Below are 17,362 nucleotides of genomic sequence, written 5' to 3'. Positions count from 1 at the left end.
TGGTATCCTTTAGCCTTAGCCTCCGGAGTCACTGGAATTACAGGTGTATGCCAAATATAGCCCAATCTTTCCTTTATGAAGTTGATTGTCTTCAGGTATTTTGATTTAGTAACACAAAGCTAACATACCACATTATGTAACAGAATGAAGTCACAGATAGTGTTAAAACAGAGGTCAACAAACTATAGTCTATAAGTCCTATTTGGTTTCTAGTCTGTTTTTTGTAAAAAAAATTTTACTTGAATATAGCCATGCCCATTTGTGTTTGCATTGTCCAAGCTAGGCTGCTTTCTTGTCACATTGGCAAAGTTGAGCAGAGGCCACATGGTCCACAAAGCTCTTTATGGAAAAAAATATTTCACCACTCCTGACTTAGAAGAAATTAAGATTTTTTTTTCTGGAGATTGAACCTAGGGGCAATTAACCAGTGGGCCACATCCCCATCCCTTTTTTTTGTATTTTATTTAGAGACAGGATCTTGCTGAGTTGCTAAGTGCCTTGCTTATCTGCTGAGGCTGGCTTTGAACTCTTAATCTTCCTGCGTCAGCCTCCCAAGTCACTGGGAGTACAGGTGTGTGCCAGCTAGAAATTAAGATTTTTGTAATGTAATCTTAAGAGACCAGTGAAGGATGTAAAGTAGAATAAATAGATCAGGGGAAGAGAAACTGGAAACTATGATCTCTTTCCTGGAAAAGAGGCTGTGAAGCAATTCAGTGTGTAATGGGTCCAAGGTTGGTGCTAATTGCTGTGGGCAAAAAGCCAAATATACACAGTAGAACATATAGAAAGAGGAAAGGTACCCTCTATCACATGTAAAGTAGAAGGATAGGGAAGCAACCAGAACTGAAAAGCAGCTAATGCCAAATAGAAGAAACAGTTAATGTAAAACATTTTATACATGAATTTACATGTATCATGCCTGTATTATTATTATTTTCTAATCATAGAAATGGCTGAATTATAAACATGGGTCATCCCAACCATAATACCCACACAGATTACCAGATGCAAGAGCAGAGAGGGGATCCGTATTCTGAATTCCTTGATGTTACTCAGTTTCCTTCTCTGGCTGTCTCCCCAACCCTCAGAGTTACAATTTGATTCTTCCTAAAAGAGAGCTTCCTTGTTCTTCCTATATGAAAGTAGCAGCTACAATAGCTTTCTTCATAGTAGCAACAGGACCTGCAGAGGGGAACTGGGGTGATCACCATAGACATAGTGCATTTACCCAAGATTCCACACAGGATTAGCCAGAAGAGCTCCTCCACTAAGCACATCAGTCAAGTTCCCAGAAAGCAATTGAAAACAAAAATATCAGTCTTATGTTAATGTATATAGGTACGTCACTAAGGGTAACTCTTCATTACCCACCAGGCAAAGAACCTCTGTCCCTATCAGATGACTTCCCTTCATATTCAGTGGCTCTAGCATCCCCTAAGCTACTAACTGGCCACCTGCTTGCCAGAACTTCACTGTACCCTCTGTTTTCTGCTCTGACAGCCTTCCCCAGCTGCAGAAGGGTCTGGCAGTTTCTGCAGCAGAGTGTGGTAGTGTCTACTTACTAAGGCAACAATAGCAGCAACAGCAATGACAACATTTAAGACTGGGTCCTCAAAATTCCAAATGGGAAAATGCCAAGACAATAGGCAACAATTTTCAAGGACAAATTCCTCTCTGGTCCAGATCATGGATGTGAAGGAGAAAAGAAGGGCAGACTGGCCAATTTTTTCTGGCTCTGCAGTCTGCTCCAGCTCCCACAAATGCTCATCCAGATAGATAAATGACAGCAAGCAAGCCTAGGATAAGGGGAGGCTTTGGAGCCATGCCCATAAGGCAAGAGAGACTCTCATGGAGACAGAGCCACAAATCCAGACTGGGAGTCCAGCTGACAATGTGCATTTTTCTCTGCTCTTATAGGTTTCTCTCCCTAGACCCTTTGTCAATCACACTTGAGCACCACACCACACTACCTGTCCAGGGATGGCACACAGATGCTGGCTTCAGAAGCTGGGCAGGACCAGCCTAGCCTACCAGTTCCTACAGCTGATGTTGAATGGTGAAGGTAAGTAGGTGGGAAAAGTCTTGATTCTGAAATCCTCCTCTGTCCTCTAAATGAAAGCGATGTTTTAAAAAATTAAAGCATTACACATAGTATTTGGGTTCATTTTGACAAAATCATACATGCAAGGAATTTTATTTCAGTCCCCATTCCTCCCTACAATTCATGCTCCCGTTCTCCCTCTTCCTTCCCCCATTCTCCCTCTTCCTTCCCCCATTCTCCCTTCTCTACTACACTATACTTCCTTTCTTCTCCATATACATGAAGGTGAAATTCAAAAGGGACATTCTTGGTGTTACTGAAAGGTCATGTCAATGTGTGTAGACTGGAAAGCATAGAAAACTTTAAAGAGGCAGGAGACCACTGGGTACTCTGGGCTGGATAAGTCAGCTGGCTGAGATGGGAGGACAAGAAAGAGAAAGTAAGGCAGCCTTCCTGGGAAGCCTGTCCCCAGACCCTCCTAGCAATTGGGGCTATGGCTGTTAGTACCATGCGCACATACTCACTCCTTCAATCCTTCACAAGGATTCCTGGGAAAGGGATGGCAATATCCTTACTTCGAAGATGAGGAAATGGACTCTGGGGTTCAGTGAACTGCCTAAGGACATGCAGCTTTTATGTGGTAGGGCTAGGATGTGAACTCCAATGTATCTCTTCCACATCTGCAGCTTTTTAAGTTTCAGTATTGCTCTCTGTTCATCTCTGAACTTTGGGAAAACCCGATCTTTAATGCATCTTCCCAGTCAAAGCCTTACCTAAAACAAGGTCTCCTTTTGATATTTCACTACAAAGAAGAGGCACCACGCTGACAAAATAAGAGCTCTGTCCTGAGTCCTGAGTTCCCCTTGGCCTTGGTACTCTTCACCCTGTGCCATCTCTCCCAACCATTTACCCTACAAAGCCCTCAGTTACTCAACTCTGGGATCATCCTCCCTTAAACCTTTGTCAGAGCATCCTTCAATCCCAAGAAGCCCTCCTATGAGGACTTGCCTATTGCTCCTGTTTCCACTGTTCCTCAATCCATCATCTCTCACTACCAACTTTGGACCCCAAAACTGTGTTCCTCTGCCATCAAATGTTGCTGGCCTGAGGAAAGAGCAGCTGGATCCTTCTGAAGGGACCAAGAGCCATCAGAACCTGCCAAGAACCCTGAGCTCAAGATGCTTAGTAGTTTCCTTCCTGACACTAGTGATTTCATAGGCACTGAATCACCTGCTGATATTTTCTATAGGAAATTCCAAAGGCAGAAGTCACTTGGGCTTATAGAAACAGAAGAATTACCAGTACTAAACCCATCAGGCATTTAGACCTGGGAAGGGGATTCTATGTAGAAATGGATGAACTGTGACTATGAAGTAGAAAAGTAGTTGCTTGCTATCAATCACATACAAAACTCTGACTCAAGTCTTTGCAGTTAAAATGCAGGTGAAATGGATTAGAGCCCCCAAATACTTTTTCATATTATTCCTGTAGTTCCTGTACCTCTTATGCATACTTTTGGAATTCTGGTTATGAGAGAAAAAAAAGGATTGTCAGTCACATACTACCTTTAAAAACTCAGGGTAAGTCATAAGTTCTAGAGGCTAACTGACATATACAATGAGCTCACACACAGGCCAGAATTTAAAGGGTAAATTCAGAAAAAAAGAGGTAAATTCAGAAGCAGCATCCAAGATGTCTGCAAAAACTTCACAATTAAATCTTGTTGATGGGAAAGTGACCATTGGAACATCAAATGATATACATCTTTCAGTAATGAAGAAAGGTGAAATACCAAACAGGAAATAAATGAAGGCCAAGGCCACTTTTCTGTCAATTACAAACTCAGAAGCTCATTCAGCATCATAGGATCACTTGCCCAGGTTGATTTGGAGCAGGCCTCACTTAGACCTGGGCTGCTACACCATTTACTGCCCTGCTCTGTATTGTAATAGACCAAGAAGCAAACATAGGAGGTTCTACATCAGCACAAGTAGCTGTTTCTCACCTTTCCTTCCAAAGTAAAGGGTAGAGACTCAGCCGGGAGGCAGTGACATCCCCGTCCAAGTGCAGCCATTCCAAAGAGCCACTACCACCCAAAGTCTTTCCAACCTAGAACAAGATAAAAGGCACAGTGAGGCTACCATCCTCCTCCTCAGCCCAACAGAATAGGACAAAATTCAAGCTTCTCCGTTAAAAAGAAGAAACAGAAAAACCAGAAGCAACCTGGAATTCACAGCCATACTGACCTGCCTTTGCTGCCGCAGGATAGCAGCCTCTGCTGGGTGGTAGAATCGAAACTTTTGTGCTTTCCCCAGTGTTATAAGAGCTCCTGCAGTGCAGACAAATGAAAATTTCTTTCTTTCTTTTTTAAAAATATTTTTCAGTTGTAGTTGACACAATACCTTTATTTTATTTATTCATTTTTTTTAATGTGGTGCTGAGGATTGAACCCAGGGCCTTGAATGTGCCAGGCGAGTACTCCACCATTGAGCCCCAGCCCTAGCCCCAGACAAACGAGAATTTCATCAGAGCACATTTAAGTATATAAATTGTGCAGGATACCCTTTGTGAGATAAAATAATGCCCTCAACAAGTTGATGCTTTAGCTGAGTTGATATGTATTAATTATATACCTCACAACATAGGTTTTTGAATTAAAAACAGGAGGAGCTATTGTCCTCTCTTAACAGAAAGCAAGAGGAGTTCCAGGTGGAGTAGTCAAAAATAGCTTCACTAAAGAAGCAGAAACTAAAATTCAGTTTCAAAATACAAAAAAACTTGGATAGATTAATAATACTAGTGACAATAATAAAAACAGTAATAATGACAATGGCACTCTTTACTAAGTGCCAACTACTCTGTTAAGAACCTTACAAGGTGGGGCTGGGTTTGTGGCTCAGTGGTAGAGTGCTTGCCTGACACATGTGAGGCAGTGGATTCAATCTTTAGCGCCACATAAAAATAAATAAATAAAATAAAGGTATTGTGTCCATCTACAATTAAAAAAAAAAAGAACCTTACAAGTATAGGGTTTCTTCAATCTTTGGAATCCTATTGTTATCTCCATTTTATAGATGAGGAAATGGAGGTTCAGAGACTTTCCTAAGGACACAGAGCTAACAAACACAGGCAAAAATTTCAGAGAGTCATTCTTCACTCTCAGGTCCTAGATTGAAGAGAATCGTGTTAGGAAATCTTCAGGTCTTTGGGTGCAGAAGGTAGGTGATTCATCTTTAAAGCCTGCATCACTGAACTCTCTGGGCCCTTAAGATATTGGGGTTGCTCCATCCTTCATCCTGGAATAAACAGGGCTGTAGACAGTCCTACCTTGGGTCAGACGGCAGGAGGCAGTGACCTCACGGCCATTGACTGTGCAGCGTGCCCCCTGAGCAGGCCGGAGAATGACTGCCCCACAGGTGTTGGTGATTGTGCAGTGGTCTCTCTCAATCAACGGACCCTGAAGGACTACAGAAGGGTTGGGGGGGTCACTTGGGTGGGTGGGGGTGAATCCAGGGAAATACCTCCTCCAGTCTTATTATGGGATCTGAATCCAACATCCATAACATTTCCTATCATAAAAAGAAAGGAAGAGCTACCACCTCAAACCACCAGATCTAAAATCCTACCACTGTGTAGATCTTTAAAAGTGTAGTAACAGAGAAGCAGATCCTTAATACTTCAATGATTCTGTTCCTTTAAAAACATCATCAGATTCCTCTGAAGAAATATTTTAGGCACAAATAACTGCCACAAGTGTCAGGCCCCTGTGTGATGTTACTTACCAATGTCCTGTTCTTGGTCCGAGTCAATCCTTCCAATTTTTGTTATCCCCTCCTGTGGGGGCAAAGAAAACTATTTTAATAAAACAAAAAGTGATGCTTAGCCTTAAAGGACAGTCCATTCTTGAGTATTATCACTATCTTCACATTCCTATTCCAATTTTTTCTGTACCACTTCTCAACTTTGGTGTAGGTGGTTCTAACTCTCTGCCTACCTCACATTGCAGCCCAGAAAGCCCAAAAGAAGGTGGTGAGGGTGGTAGACAACACAGTTCTAGCTATTTGCAAAGTTGTCAAACTTCTTTATGTCCTATAAGTTGAAGCTAAGGAATAGCCAGTACTGGCCAGATATTCTCTAGTCAGAGGAAGTAGGCATAAAGTATAGCTTTCCCCAAAAAAGGGCTAAGATTAGTGAGGTCCAAGTTTGATCAGTAAATCTTAAAGAGACAAGTTTTTAATGAAGATTTATGGAAACATAGAATTATTACCTTCTTGGTCCACAGATGAAGTTTAACAGACACCAGATTCTAAGAAGGATAAAGCACAAATAGGAAAAAAGCACCTCTAGAATCAAAAAGAACTGAAAGAATATAAAAGAGTAGAGGGAAATTGGAGTTAGTATAAACAAATCATGGGTTAATAGAAGACAAGACAACCTTCTAGCCCTTGAAGTATGGCAAATCTGCTTATGACCACAGAGCTCTATCTGGAGCAGGCAACAACGGCAACAAAGATACTAAATTTTAGATGCATCTTTATCATTTACTGAATAACCATTCCCAACATTCCAGGTATTATGCTGAGTGCTTTACAGACATCATCTTATTTCATTCTTTAACAACCTAAAACAGGTACTATTGTCTCCTTATAGAGGAGAAATCTGAAACTCATAGTGAATAAGTTGCCCAAGAAACCCACATATTCAGTAGGAGAGCTATGACTAGAATTTAGATCTTCCTTGATCCTATACCCTTGCTTTTTTGGACTCACATACCACCTTCTCAGTTATATGTTTTCATAGAGACTAGAGTTATCTAGAAGGCTTCATTGTCAGCAGCAAGAAAGGGAGCTCCCCCAAAATAACTTGTGAGAAGAAAGAATTTTGGAGGTAAAGAATTTTGGAGGTACCTCTGCCTCTCCTCCCTGCATACACACAGCCAGAAACCAGGCTTTTCCTGCTCAGCAACTGAGCATCCAATGAGTCAATGGATGATAGTCCTCACAAACTGTCTTATTTATTTACTTTTTAAATTTTGTTTGTGGTACTGGAAATTGAATGCAAGGGCACTCTCCTGCAGGAAAGAAACTACCAAAAAAAGACTTTGCATCTTAGATAACAAGGACCTGTTTGCTGCTCCTTCTGCCTTTTTATGCAGGGAACAATTGGCAGCAAAACAGCGAGTACAAAGTATCAGTAACCTATGCTCTACCCATCCTTTCTTAAGCCCCATCTCTATCCAAAGGAGCTTTTCAAGGTGACCCAAGGGAAAAAGGGTTTTCAGAGCATCACCAGGAACTAGTTCCAGATCTGTAATTAAGTTAGCAAAGCAAATAAAAATACAGAGAATTTTGCTGGGCACAGTGTCACACCTATAACCAGCCGTTTGGAAGGCTAAGGCATGAGGATCACAGTTAAAGGCCAGTTTCACAATTTAGCAAGACCCTATCTCAAAAGTAAAAATTTTAAGGGTCTGGGGTTGTGGCTCAGTGGTAGAGCAATTTCCTAGCACATGTGGGAAACTAGGTTCAATCTAATAAATAGATAAATAAAATAAAGATACTGTATTCATCTACAAAATATTTTTAAAAATTTAAAAATTTTAAAAAGTTATTTTTTTTTAATTCTAAAAAGGGGTTGGGGTGTGGCTTAGTGGTGGAGTACTGTACTTGCCTATCATGCACAAGGCCCTGGGATCCATCCCCAATACCATAAAACAACAATAACAACAAACTAACAGACAATCTTGGTCCATTACAATTAAATCATTACCTAAATCAGGATCTAAATAAATTTTTTTTAAAAAAGAAAAAGAAAATGAAAAAAAATGGGTACATAAAATGCAGAAGTGCCAAGATTTAGAACCAATCTAAAATATCACCATATAGGTCCAATGCACCAAGGGAGCAAAACCCTCACCAGATGCCAAATAAAAAATCAGCAATCTAATGATCACTCATCTCCAGGACAATTCAATTCAGCACACATGGCCCTTCACCCTCTGATTATACCCTAAGCTTTCCTACTTAACACCTAACTTCATCTGCATACTCCATATCCAATCAATACATCAGATCAGTTCTACTCAGTGACCAGTTTAATGGATCTGATCTCTTCACCCGAATCTCCTATGGTTCAGGACTAATAAATGGATTTATGTCCTTTTGGTATTTAGATTTATTGTTAAGATAAAAGGAGACAGCCACTTCTGCCTGAGGCATTTCACTGAAACAATTTATGCTCAGTATGCCAGAAAAAAAGCTACTTTACCTTTTAGACACACAGACTCTGCTAACTTCCCTAGGGGCTTATCCTAAGAACACAGATGAGCTTTCATATGCACTATAGCAGCAGAAACCTAATTTCTCCTGGGATAAAGGAAGCATTACATATCTCCATCAACTCTTTGTTCTTTTTAAATGTCACCTGGGGATAAAGAGAATAGAAAATGGATTTTTCAGTGAGCAGAGGGAGGGTGACTGGTGAAATGTATTCTTCTACCCATATGAACTGTCCTCCAACAGAAGGACATATTTGCAAGGACACAGCATAAGGCTCTATCTACCATGGGTCAGTAACTTTTTTTTTTTAATGATGCAATGTGTTTTTTGACACAATACCTTTATTTTATTTATTTATTTTTTAATGTGGTGCTAAGAATGAACCCAGTGCTTCACACAGGCTAGACAAGTGCTCTACTACTGAGCTATAATCCCAGCCTGGGTCATTAACTCCTAAAACTACTGCATTTCAATCTCCAGGATATATAAAGAACTCAAAAAACTTGCCACCAAAAATAAATAAATAAATAAATAAATAACCCAATCAATAAATGGGAAAAGGAACTGAACAGACACTTTACAGAAGAAGAAATATGAATGGTCAACAAATATATGAAAAAATGTTCAGCATCTCTAGCAATGAGAGAAATGCAAATTGAAACTAAGATTTCATCTCAATCCAGTCAGAATGGCAGTTATCAAGAATACAGACAGCAATAAGTGTTAGTGAGGATGTGGGGGAAAAGATTCACTCATACATTGCTGGTGGGACTGCAAATTGGTTCAACCACTCTGTAAAGCAGTGAGATTCCTTAGAAAACTTGGAATAGGGCTCAGGAGACGGAGGCAGGAAGATCGTGAGTTCAAAGGCAGCCTCAGCAATGGCAAGGTGCTAAGCAACTCTAAAAGACTCTGTCCCTAATAAAATACAATATAGGACTGGGGATGTGGCTCAATAGTTGAGTGCCACTGAGTTCAATCCCTGGTTCCAAAAAAAGAAAACTTAAAATGGAACCATGATTTGACCCAGTTATCCCACTCCTCGGCTTATACCCAAAGGATAAAATCAACATACTACAGTGATACAGCCACATCAATAGCCAAGCTATGGAACCAACCTAGGTGCCCTTCAACAGATAAATGGATAAAGAAAACATGGTATGTATACACAATGGAATATTACTCAGACATAAGAAGAATGAAATTATGGCATTTGCTGGTAAATGGGTAGAACTCAGGCTATCACGCTAATTGAAATAAGCCAGTTCCAAAAAACAAAGGCTGAATGTTCTCTCTGATATGTGGATGCTAATCCATAAAAAGAGAGGATAGGAAAGTAGAAGTTCATTGAATTAGACAAAGGGGAATGAAGGGAAGGAAGGAGGATGAGCATAGAAAAGACAGTAGGGTGAAATAGATATCACTTCCCTATGTTCGTGCATGATTACATGACCAGACTACATCATGTTCAACCACAAGAATGGGATCAGACTTGTAATGAGTTGCATTCCATGTATATAAAATAGGTCAAAATATACCCTACTGTATGCATATCTAAAAAGAACAAATAATAAATGTACTCTAAAAAAACTACTTTATTTATGGCCTGGGGCTGTAGTTCAGTAACACAGCACATGTATGAGGCACTAGGTTTGGTCCTTACCACCACATATAAACAAACAAACAAAAAAATAGAATAAAGGCATGCTGTCCATCTACAATTACAAAAAATTTTTTTTAAAAAACTACTTCATGGGGTTGGGGTTGTGGCTCAGTAGTGGCTCACTTGCCTGGCACTGAGTTCACTCCTAAGCACCTCATGAAAATAAATAAATAACATGAAGGTACTGTGTTCATTTAACTAAAAAATATTAAAAAAAAAAACAAAACAAAAAAACCTACTTCATTTAGAAATGATGATCTGGCTTCCAGGTGTCAAAAAGCCATGTGAGCCAGTTCTTATTTTAAGGGCCTTAAATTCATTCTATTTTTCCTAGATAGATGCATATCATCCTCCATACCACCCCATTACAATTTTTTGGGTCTTCCTTCATTCTTTAAGCTTCATTTATCTACTTTCTCTGTGCCCTCTTCTTTTCTAATATAAGTCAAATGGAGGTATATTTTTTGTTCATTTAGGAGTTGAATAAAGTAGGAAAGTATCAGAAGAAACTTTTAGGTTTTCCAAATTCCCCCATCTTTGAGCAGCCTGCATCTGTAGAATTTTAGAGCCCATACGGGCCACCAAATGCCGCAGTCTGGCTGGGCACAAAATAACCCAGCCGCCAAGAGGCACTTGTAGGTTCAAACAGGAACTACTTTATTGCCCGAACTCTCAATGGCACTCCACGCGCACTGCCCGGGAACTCTCCCCCCCTCCACCAGGCTCCATGAGAACTCAATGGGGAACTCAAAAGTAGCAGACGCCCAAGGCAGCAGGAGCCGCCCTGCTGGGTCTATGTACAAGGGGTCTATATACAACTGAATACACAGCCTGTTTCAATCCAGCAACATCCAGTCACAGCAATTATACACAGCTTAACTTAATTATCATCATCTTAATGGCTCGCTGGCATCACCTCTCAACCACTCTTCTGGCAAAATGCCATGCACCATCCCAACTAGGCTGTGGCTCTCAAGTCTTGCTATGTTGCCCGGGGTGGCCTTGAACTCCTGGACTTAAGCATTTTTCCTGCCTCAACCTCCCAAGTAGCTGAGACTACAGGCACATACCACATACCACCATGTCCAGCTTACACGGAAAAGTATTTTTAAAGTTAGGATTTCACTTTCCAAGACTGTGTACCCTGTGCTTCAAAAATCCAGAAAGAAATAAAAGAAGAATCATCATCATTTTTGTTTTAAAACAAGGAAATAAAGACACAGAAAACAGAAACAAGTTTATAACAACAACACTAGCAGTTGAAAAACAAATGATTTTTCTGATGTCCAGTATTACACTTCATTACACAAAATCAAAGCAGATCACAATTTGTTAGCAAGACTGGTCTCCTGAGAGCAAATCTGAAGGCAGCTCTGTGGCATCTGTCTCAATTCATAGAAACATGGCTGCTACCTCCTTCACTTCTGGGGCCAATGGCTCAGGAAGAAAAGAGGTGCACCAGTCTCCTCACCTTGAGGTAGTACAGCACAACACCTGTGCTAAGCACATCGTCCTCCAAGGCCATCATGTGTGGCAAACTGCAGTCAATGACCACCCCAGCCCTCCTCTTGTTGATGTCCACACTGTAATGTTCCAGGAGGGCCTGCCAGTCATTCCACTTCTGGGTCCATTCTTTAGTCAGCTTGTCTATCTGCAGAGGTACAGGAGGTGATCTTAGACAGTTGGTGTGGGAAACAGACTAAAGGTAAAAGGTTACTATGAAATGTTTCCCCAGGGTATTAATTTCTCATGATCCCCACTGTTACTATTCAAACCCTCTCAGAAGCCCTTGTACCTCTTCCAACTATGAGCTCTCTGTATTGTTTTCTTCAAAAAACAAGTCTTACTTTTTTTTGGGGGGGGGGCATACAAGGGATTGAACTCAAGGGCACTCGACCACTGACTTCCTCAGCCCTATTTTTTTGCATTTTATCAGAGACAAGGTCTCACTGAGTTGCTTAGCGCCTCGCTAAATTGTTGAGGCTGGCTTTGAACTCATGATCTTTCTGCTTCCACCTCCTGAGCCACTGGGATTATAGCTGTGTGCTACCGCACTAGCCGCAAGTCTTACTTCTATAAACAATTTCCCTCAATAAATGTTCAAATTTTCTGTAATAACATGTACCATCTAATTAAAAAAGAAATGTAATTACATTATTTTGTAAAAATTAATTGGTATGTTACTCTGATATCTATGTTTATAATATTCCTTTCCCCATTTTTTTAAGGTTTTTTTTTGGTTCTAATTAGTTATACATGACAGCAGAATACATTTTGACACATTGCATACAAATGGTGTACAACTTCTCATTCCTCTGGCTGTACAAGATGCAGAGTCTCATGGGTCTTGCAGTCTTACAAGTACATAGGGTAATAATGTCCATCTCATTCCATCATCCTTCCCACCCGATACCCCCTCCACTCCCCTCCCTCCATTCCCCTCCCCTCCCCCACTCCCCTGTGCCCAATCCAATCCCCCCCCTTTTTTTAAGATACTGGGAATTATACCAGAGTCTTGTACAGCAAATGCTCTTTCACTGAACTATACCACCAGTCCTTTTTAAATTTCATTTTGAGACAGGGTCTCCCTAAGTTGCCCAGGATGGCCTCAAATCTGTGATCTTTCTGCCTCAGCCTCCTAAGTAGCTGGGATTACAGGTGTGCACCACAGCGCCAGCTCCCATTTATTTCTATGTGATCCATATTTGGGATTCCTTTCATGATTTACTGAAGCCAGGAGAAAGAGATAAGCCTAGGCAGATAGGTAAATGGGCACCAGGGAAACTTCCTGGGCAGCAGAGCACAAACAGCAGCTGCAGAATTTTTCTGAGAAACTGCAAGAAAATTATTTTTAAATGGAGACATACATGACCTGGAGTCCATTTTCCAAAGAAGGAAAAATGCCTGGTCAATATTTTACTTTACCATATTATATTACATTGTATTATTTTATTTTATTGGTACCAGGGATTGAACCCAGAGGTGCTTAACTACTGAGACCACATCCCCAGCACTTTTTATGCTTTATTTTGAGACAGGGTCTTGCTAAATTGCTTATAGCCTTCCTAAGTTTCTGAGGCCAGCTTTGAAATTTGCAATTCTCTGCTTCAACCCCTCCCCATATACATCTGGCACTGGTCAATAATTTGGTTGGTCTAAAGGCTGCATGGATACCTCATGGACACCTAGTGCCTTACCCAGAATTGGTCAGGTGGCTGAGTTCCTTAAACCTAGAGATCCATATAAATCCTAGGCAATAGCCATTCATTGACAACCTTCTCAGGTTCCCTTCCATTTGAGGGAGCCGTGCTTTACTTTGCTTTAATGAATTCTTATACTTTGCTTTTATCTGTTGCTATTTGTGAATCTCATTCTTTGAATTTGTGAGACAAAGAACCCACCCAATTCCATGCTCTATGTTACACTAAGTAGGGAGCTCAAACCTGCTTCTAGAGATAATACTGGGTCCACCCACCTTTAATTCATTTCTCAGAATTAGTTCCTTCAGATTTTCATCCTTTTCATCATTTAATGAACTGAAGTTCCTCTGCACAAACAAAAAGAGAAAGGTGCTTCGATGTTTTCCTGATGAACTATAGTAGTTCTACACTTACACTTGCAGAAGAAGGTACAGGATAAAGGAAATACTTCATCATTAAAATCAGAAATAAATCAGGAGTCTAAGAATTTGGAATCATACAAAGAAGAAGAATTCAAAGAAAATTTTCCCTAGAACCCTATTCTCCATGTCTGCCCACACACAGAACAAGGGCCATTGGGGAAATGCCCTCTGGACAAGAGATGATAAAGCCAGATGATGCCCAAATCATCTGAAGTTACATAGAGAAATCAGTGTAATCCCCCCTCCTATCTTTGTTCCATGAAATGTCAACTGTGAACATGGAGTATAGCAGGTCCCATGCTAAGCAGAAAAAAAGGGGACTTGGGAAGAGAAACTCATTTGATTTAAACATGGAAAAGTTTTGATTGCCTGTATACCAATTCAAAGCTCAGCAACATGGCTTTCAGTCTCTCAATCTCTTCCCTGAGTTCTCTGATGAGCTTCACATTTGCATCCTGAAACACAGAGGACTCCGTCACTGATTGATATCAGGCCCTAACCAGTTATGAAATGCTAAAAGCAACTGCTTAGAAGAAGTAGATTAACTCCTTCGGAGTCATTTCTAGAGCAATTTTTCTCAAAGTACAGTCCCAAACCAGCAGTAAGCAACTTCATCTAAGAACCTGTTAGAAATACAAATTATGGCCTCAACCCAGATCTACTAAATCAGCAAATCCTGAGGGCTGGGGCCCAGCTGTATTATGGCAAACTCTCCAGGTGACCCCCAACCCCACCCCAACACTGAGGATTGAACCCAGGAGATTTCTACCACTGAGCAACATTCCCAGCCCTTTAAAAAAAAAATTTTTTTTTTTTTGAAACAGGGTCTAGCTAAGTTGCTGAGGCTGGTAGAATTTGCAATCCTCCTGGCTTAACCTCCTGAGTAGTTGGAATTACAGGCATGCACCACTGCACCTGGCATCCAGGTGATTCTTGTACTCATTACCCAGGAGCAGGAGATCAGGAAGGTAACATAAACCAGGTAACATAAACTTGATACCTGCCTAATTACATTGCCTAATACAATATTCTCCATATGGGCTATATATGTCTGGTCCCTGTTGTGAACCCTGCACTGGAAGTTTTCACTAAAATTGTAAAGGAGGTAAGAAACATTTGGAATATTCTTCTGATTGTGTAGCTCTCATAAAATATAAATTTCTTACACTCCTTTTTAAATCCAAAACAGAGAAGTCATTGCAACTTATATAGAGAAAAACAAATAAAAACTCATAAGACATAAATTAACGTCAATTAAAAATAAAAATAGTTTTAAATGCCCTTTCTTAGGGTAGCAATGGAACACTAAGGATCTTAAGAGGACTGGCTTTAAATAAATATTTAAAATAAATTATCCATAAAACATTACCGACTGAAGTAAGCAGAACAATAAAAGAAGAGTATGGTATTACTTTGGAAGAAAGAAGTTCATTCTCTTATCATTTGGAGAACAAGTCTGACAGGTGAATACAAAGAAAAAGAAACAGTAACATCAATAACTATATCAGACTGGGACTTCCAATGAAGTTCTCACCTCATTTACCCGTGGCTTATTGATGATGTTTTTGGCATTCGATGCATACCTCAGTGTGCTCATGGTCTCACTGTAGCTAGTATGTGCAGGAGATACAGCTAAGGTAGAAAGAGAAAGTTGAAAATAGATGAGAAGCCCTTCCAATCTAATCCTTAACACTCACCTTGATGCTAACGCCCATAATAGCATCAGATCAATATTGGCATCAGATTCACCATTTTAGGTTAGGAGCCATTTTATCTAGTGTCTCCAAAGTTTGGATTCTGGGACAATGTGCTTAACTTCCTGTAAGAACATGTGTCTGCTAAACGATCAACCCCACCCCCGGTTATGATACAACCCCTAAGCAGCCTATGAAATTCCTCTTGTGGGCCAGAAAGCTGCTCTGTGAGTGCCGACTCGCTGCTGCTCTCCTCGAGGGACAACATTGTAGGTTTGATTCATGCTACTAACAATAAATCTCTTGCGTGAGATTCCAGTGCGTGGTGTGGTCCTTGGACTTTGCATGGACTCTGCAAGTGTCCTCTCAGCCCATGCTGTATAAGAGACCCTTGAGGGAATGAGGAACATGAGTGTGCAGGCCCTTTTCTGAGGCAGAGCAGTGCCAACACAGAAGCAGCTCCAGCATCCCACTTACTAGCAACCATGATAGTTTTTGAGTTGCCACCAAGGCTGTCCTTCAGCAGCCAGGTCAACATAGAGTCTCGGTAGGGGATATAAGACTGCCTCTGAGAGGATCCCCCTCTACTGCTGGTTCCAGGAGAGACAGGAATCCCACTGTCACCACCAGTGTTGGCTGTGCTCTTGAGGCTCTGGCAGCTGCTGAACACTTGCGAGTTCTGGGCTTAAGAGATTTAAAAAAAAAAATAAATTAAAAAAAAAATATATATATATATATGAAAAAAGAAAGAATTATGAAGCAAACTCATAAAAACAAAACAACCATTGGAGAACATATACTTAGCAATCATACTTCCTAATCCCTTTTTGCATATGATAAGATACCTGAAATTTGAGCCCTAAATCAGACTTTGAATTTATGATATGGATTATTTGAGTGACATAATTGTTTAGTGTCTCCTATTTTTGAAATGATAGTATTGTAACTGTGACCACATCATTTTCTAAGATCACAGGTACTTATCAAGCCCCAAACCAAAAGGTAACCTTATCAAAAAGAACCTTATAAATGTCTCCCCCACTCTTTTGGCGGGAGGGTAGTACTGGGGATTAAACTCAGAAGCACAGTATCACGGAGCTACATCCCCAGGCATTTTTTTTTTTTTTTTTAATTTTGAGAATGGTCTTGCTAAGTTGCTCAGGTTGGCCTCAAACTTACAATTCTCTTGTTTCAGCTATCTACCAATTTTTTTTTATAGTTATAGATGGACAGCATGCCTTTATTTGTTGTTTAGGTTTTTTTTTTTTTTTTTATGCTGTGCTAAGTATTGAACCCAGTGCCTCATAAATGCTAGGCAAGGGCTGTGTCACTGAGTTACAACCCAAGCCCTATCTACCAATTTTTACAAAATGAAAACAATATGAGTTATTTTCTAAAATCTCCCTCCCATTCCAATCACCTCATCTGCCAGCAATACCTAAGGTGGAAATGACGATTCCCAGAGTCACAAGCGACTTGTTGATATTGGCTCCTTCAGTAATCCGGTCTTTACAATAACTGGGATCTGCTTTTTCACTAAAACACAATGAGGAAAACAAAAATAAAAGCAGACAAAAAACTACCCTTATAATATTATTTAAAGATACTATTCATTATGCTGTATATCATGTTGTAAAAGATCCACATAATATATTCTTTTTAGAATTCAGCTCCAGAAAAGGAGGTAACCATCTTATAATGAACTGGCCTCCTAATTTTTAGGCAATAAAAATCAAATAATTTACTATATTTCTATTTTTGTCTACCATATCACTTTAAGCTAAATGTAATGTTCATTTAAAATAATGATATTAGCATAGTTTTTTTTTTTGGTTTATTCTCTTCTGCTCTATCTTTATTGTTTTAAATTTACATATTAATGGATTTATAGTATCTTTGTCATTATCAACTGTCTCAAATTTCCTTTAAATTAATGATAAATATTAAAAATTCACAATTCAGATTGGCTGATAAAGTTTCTTTCATAAAGCAGTTTCAAATTAAGAAAATTTGCCTTATTTTATCTTATACTTTCCCATGACCACATTATCCCCAAGACTGTCA

General features: G+C 39.9%; 1 protein-coding gene across 2 annotated transcripts in view; it reads right to left on the bottom strand.

The window, feature by feature from the left end:
• Positions 1-17,362, bottom strand: part of Stard9 (StAR related lipid transfer domain containing 9) — a 132,247-nt gene that overhangs the window by 33,488 nt on the left and 81,397 nt on the right. For both annotated transcript variants that reach the window (XM_077800225.1, XM_026392655.2), the window contains exons 11-20: positions 16,737-16,834; positions 15,776-15,982; positions 15,139-15,236; positions 13,982-14,059; positions 13,458-13,529; positions 11,454-11,633; positions 5,824-5,875; positions 5,369-5,506; positions 4,288-4,370; positions 4,047-4,150 (exon numbers count right to left, since the gene is read on the bottom strand). In XM_077800225.1, coding sequence (XP_077656351.1) covers positions 4,047-4,150; positions 4,288-4,370; positions 5,369-5,506; positions 5,824-5,875; positions 11,454-11,633; positions 13,458-13,529; positions 13,982-14,059; positions 15,139-15,236; positions 15,776-15,982; positions 16,737-16,834 — 1,110 coding nt within the window. The remainder of the gene's footprint in view (positions 1-4,046; positions 4,151-4,287; positions 4,371-5,368; positions 5,507-5,823; positions 5,876-11,453; positions 11,634-13,457; positions 13,530-13,981; positions 14,060-15,138; positions 15,237-15,775; positions 15,983-16,736; positions 16,835-17,362) is intronic.

The sequence above is a fragment of the Urocitellus parryii genome, chromosome 6 (genome assembly GCF_045843805.1).
Source record: "Urocitellus parryii isolate mUroPar1 chromosome 6, mUroPar1.hap1, whole genome shotgun sequence".
Taxonomy (NCBI): Eukaryota; Metazoa; Chordata; class Mammalia; order Rodentia; family Sciuridae; genus Urocitellus; species Urocitellus parryii.
This window is presented reverse-complemented; position numbering and strand designations above follow the sequence as displayed.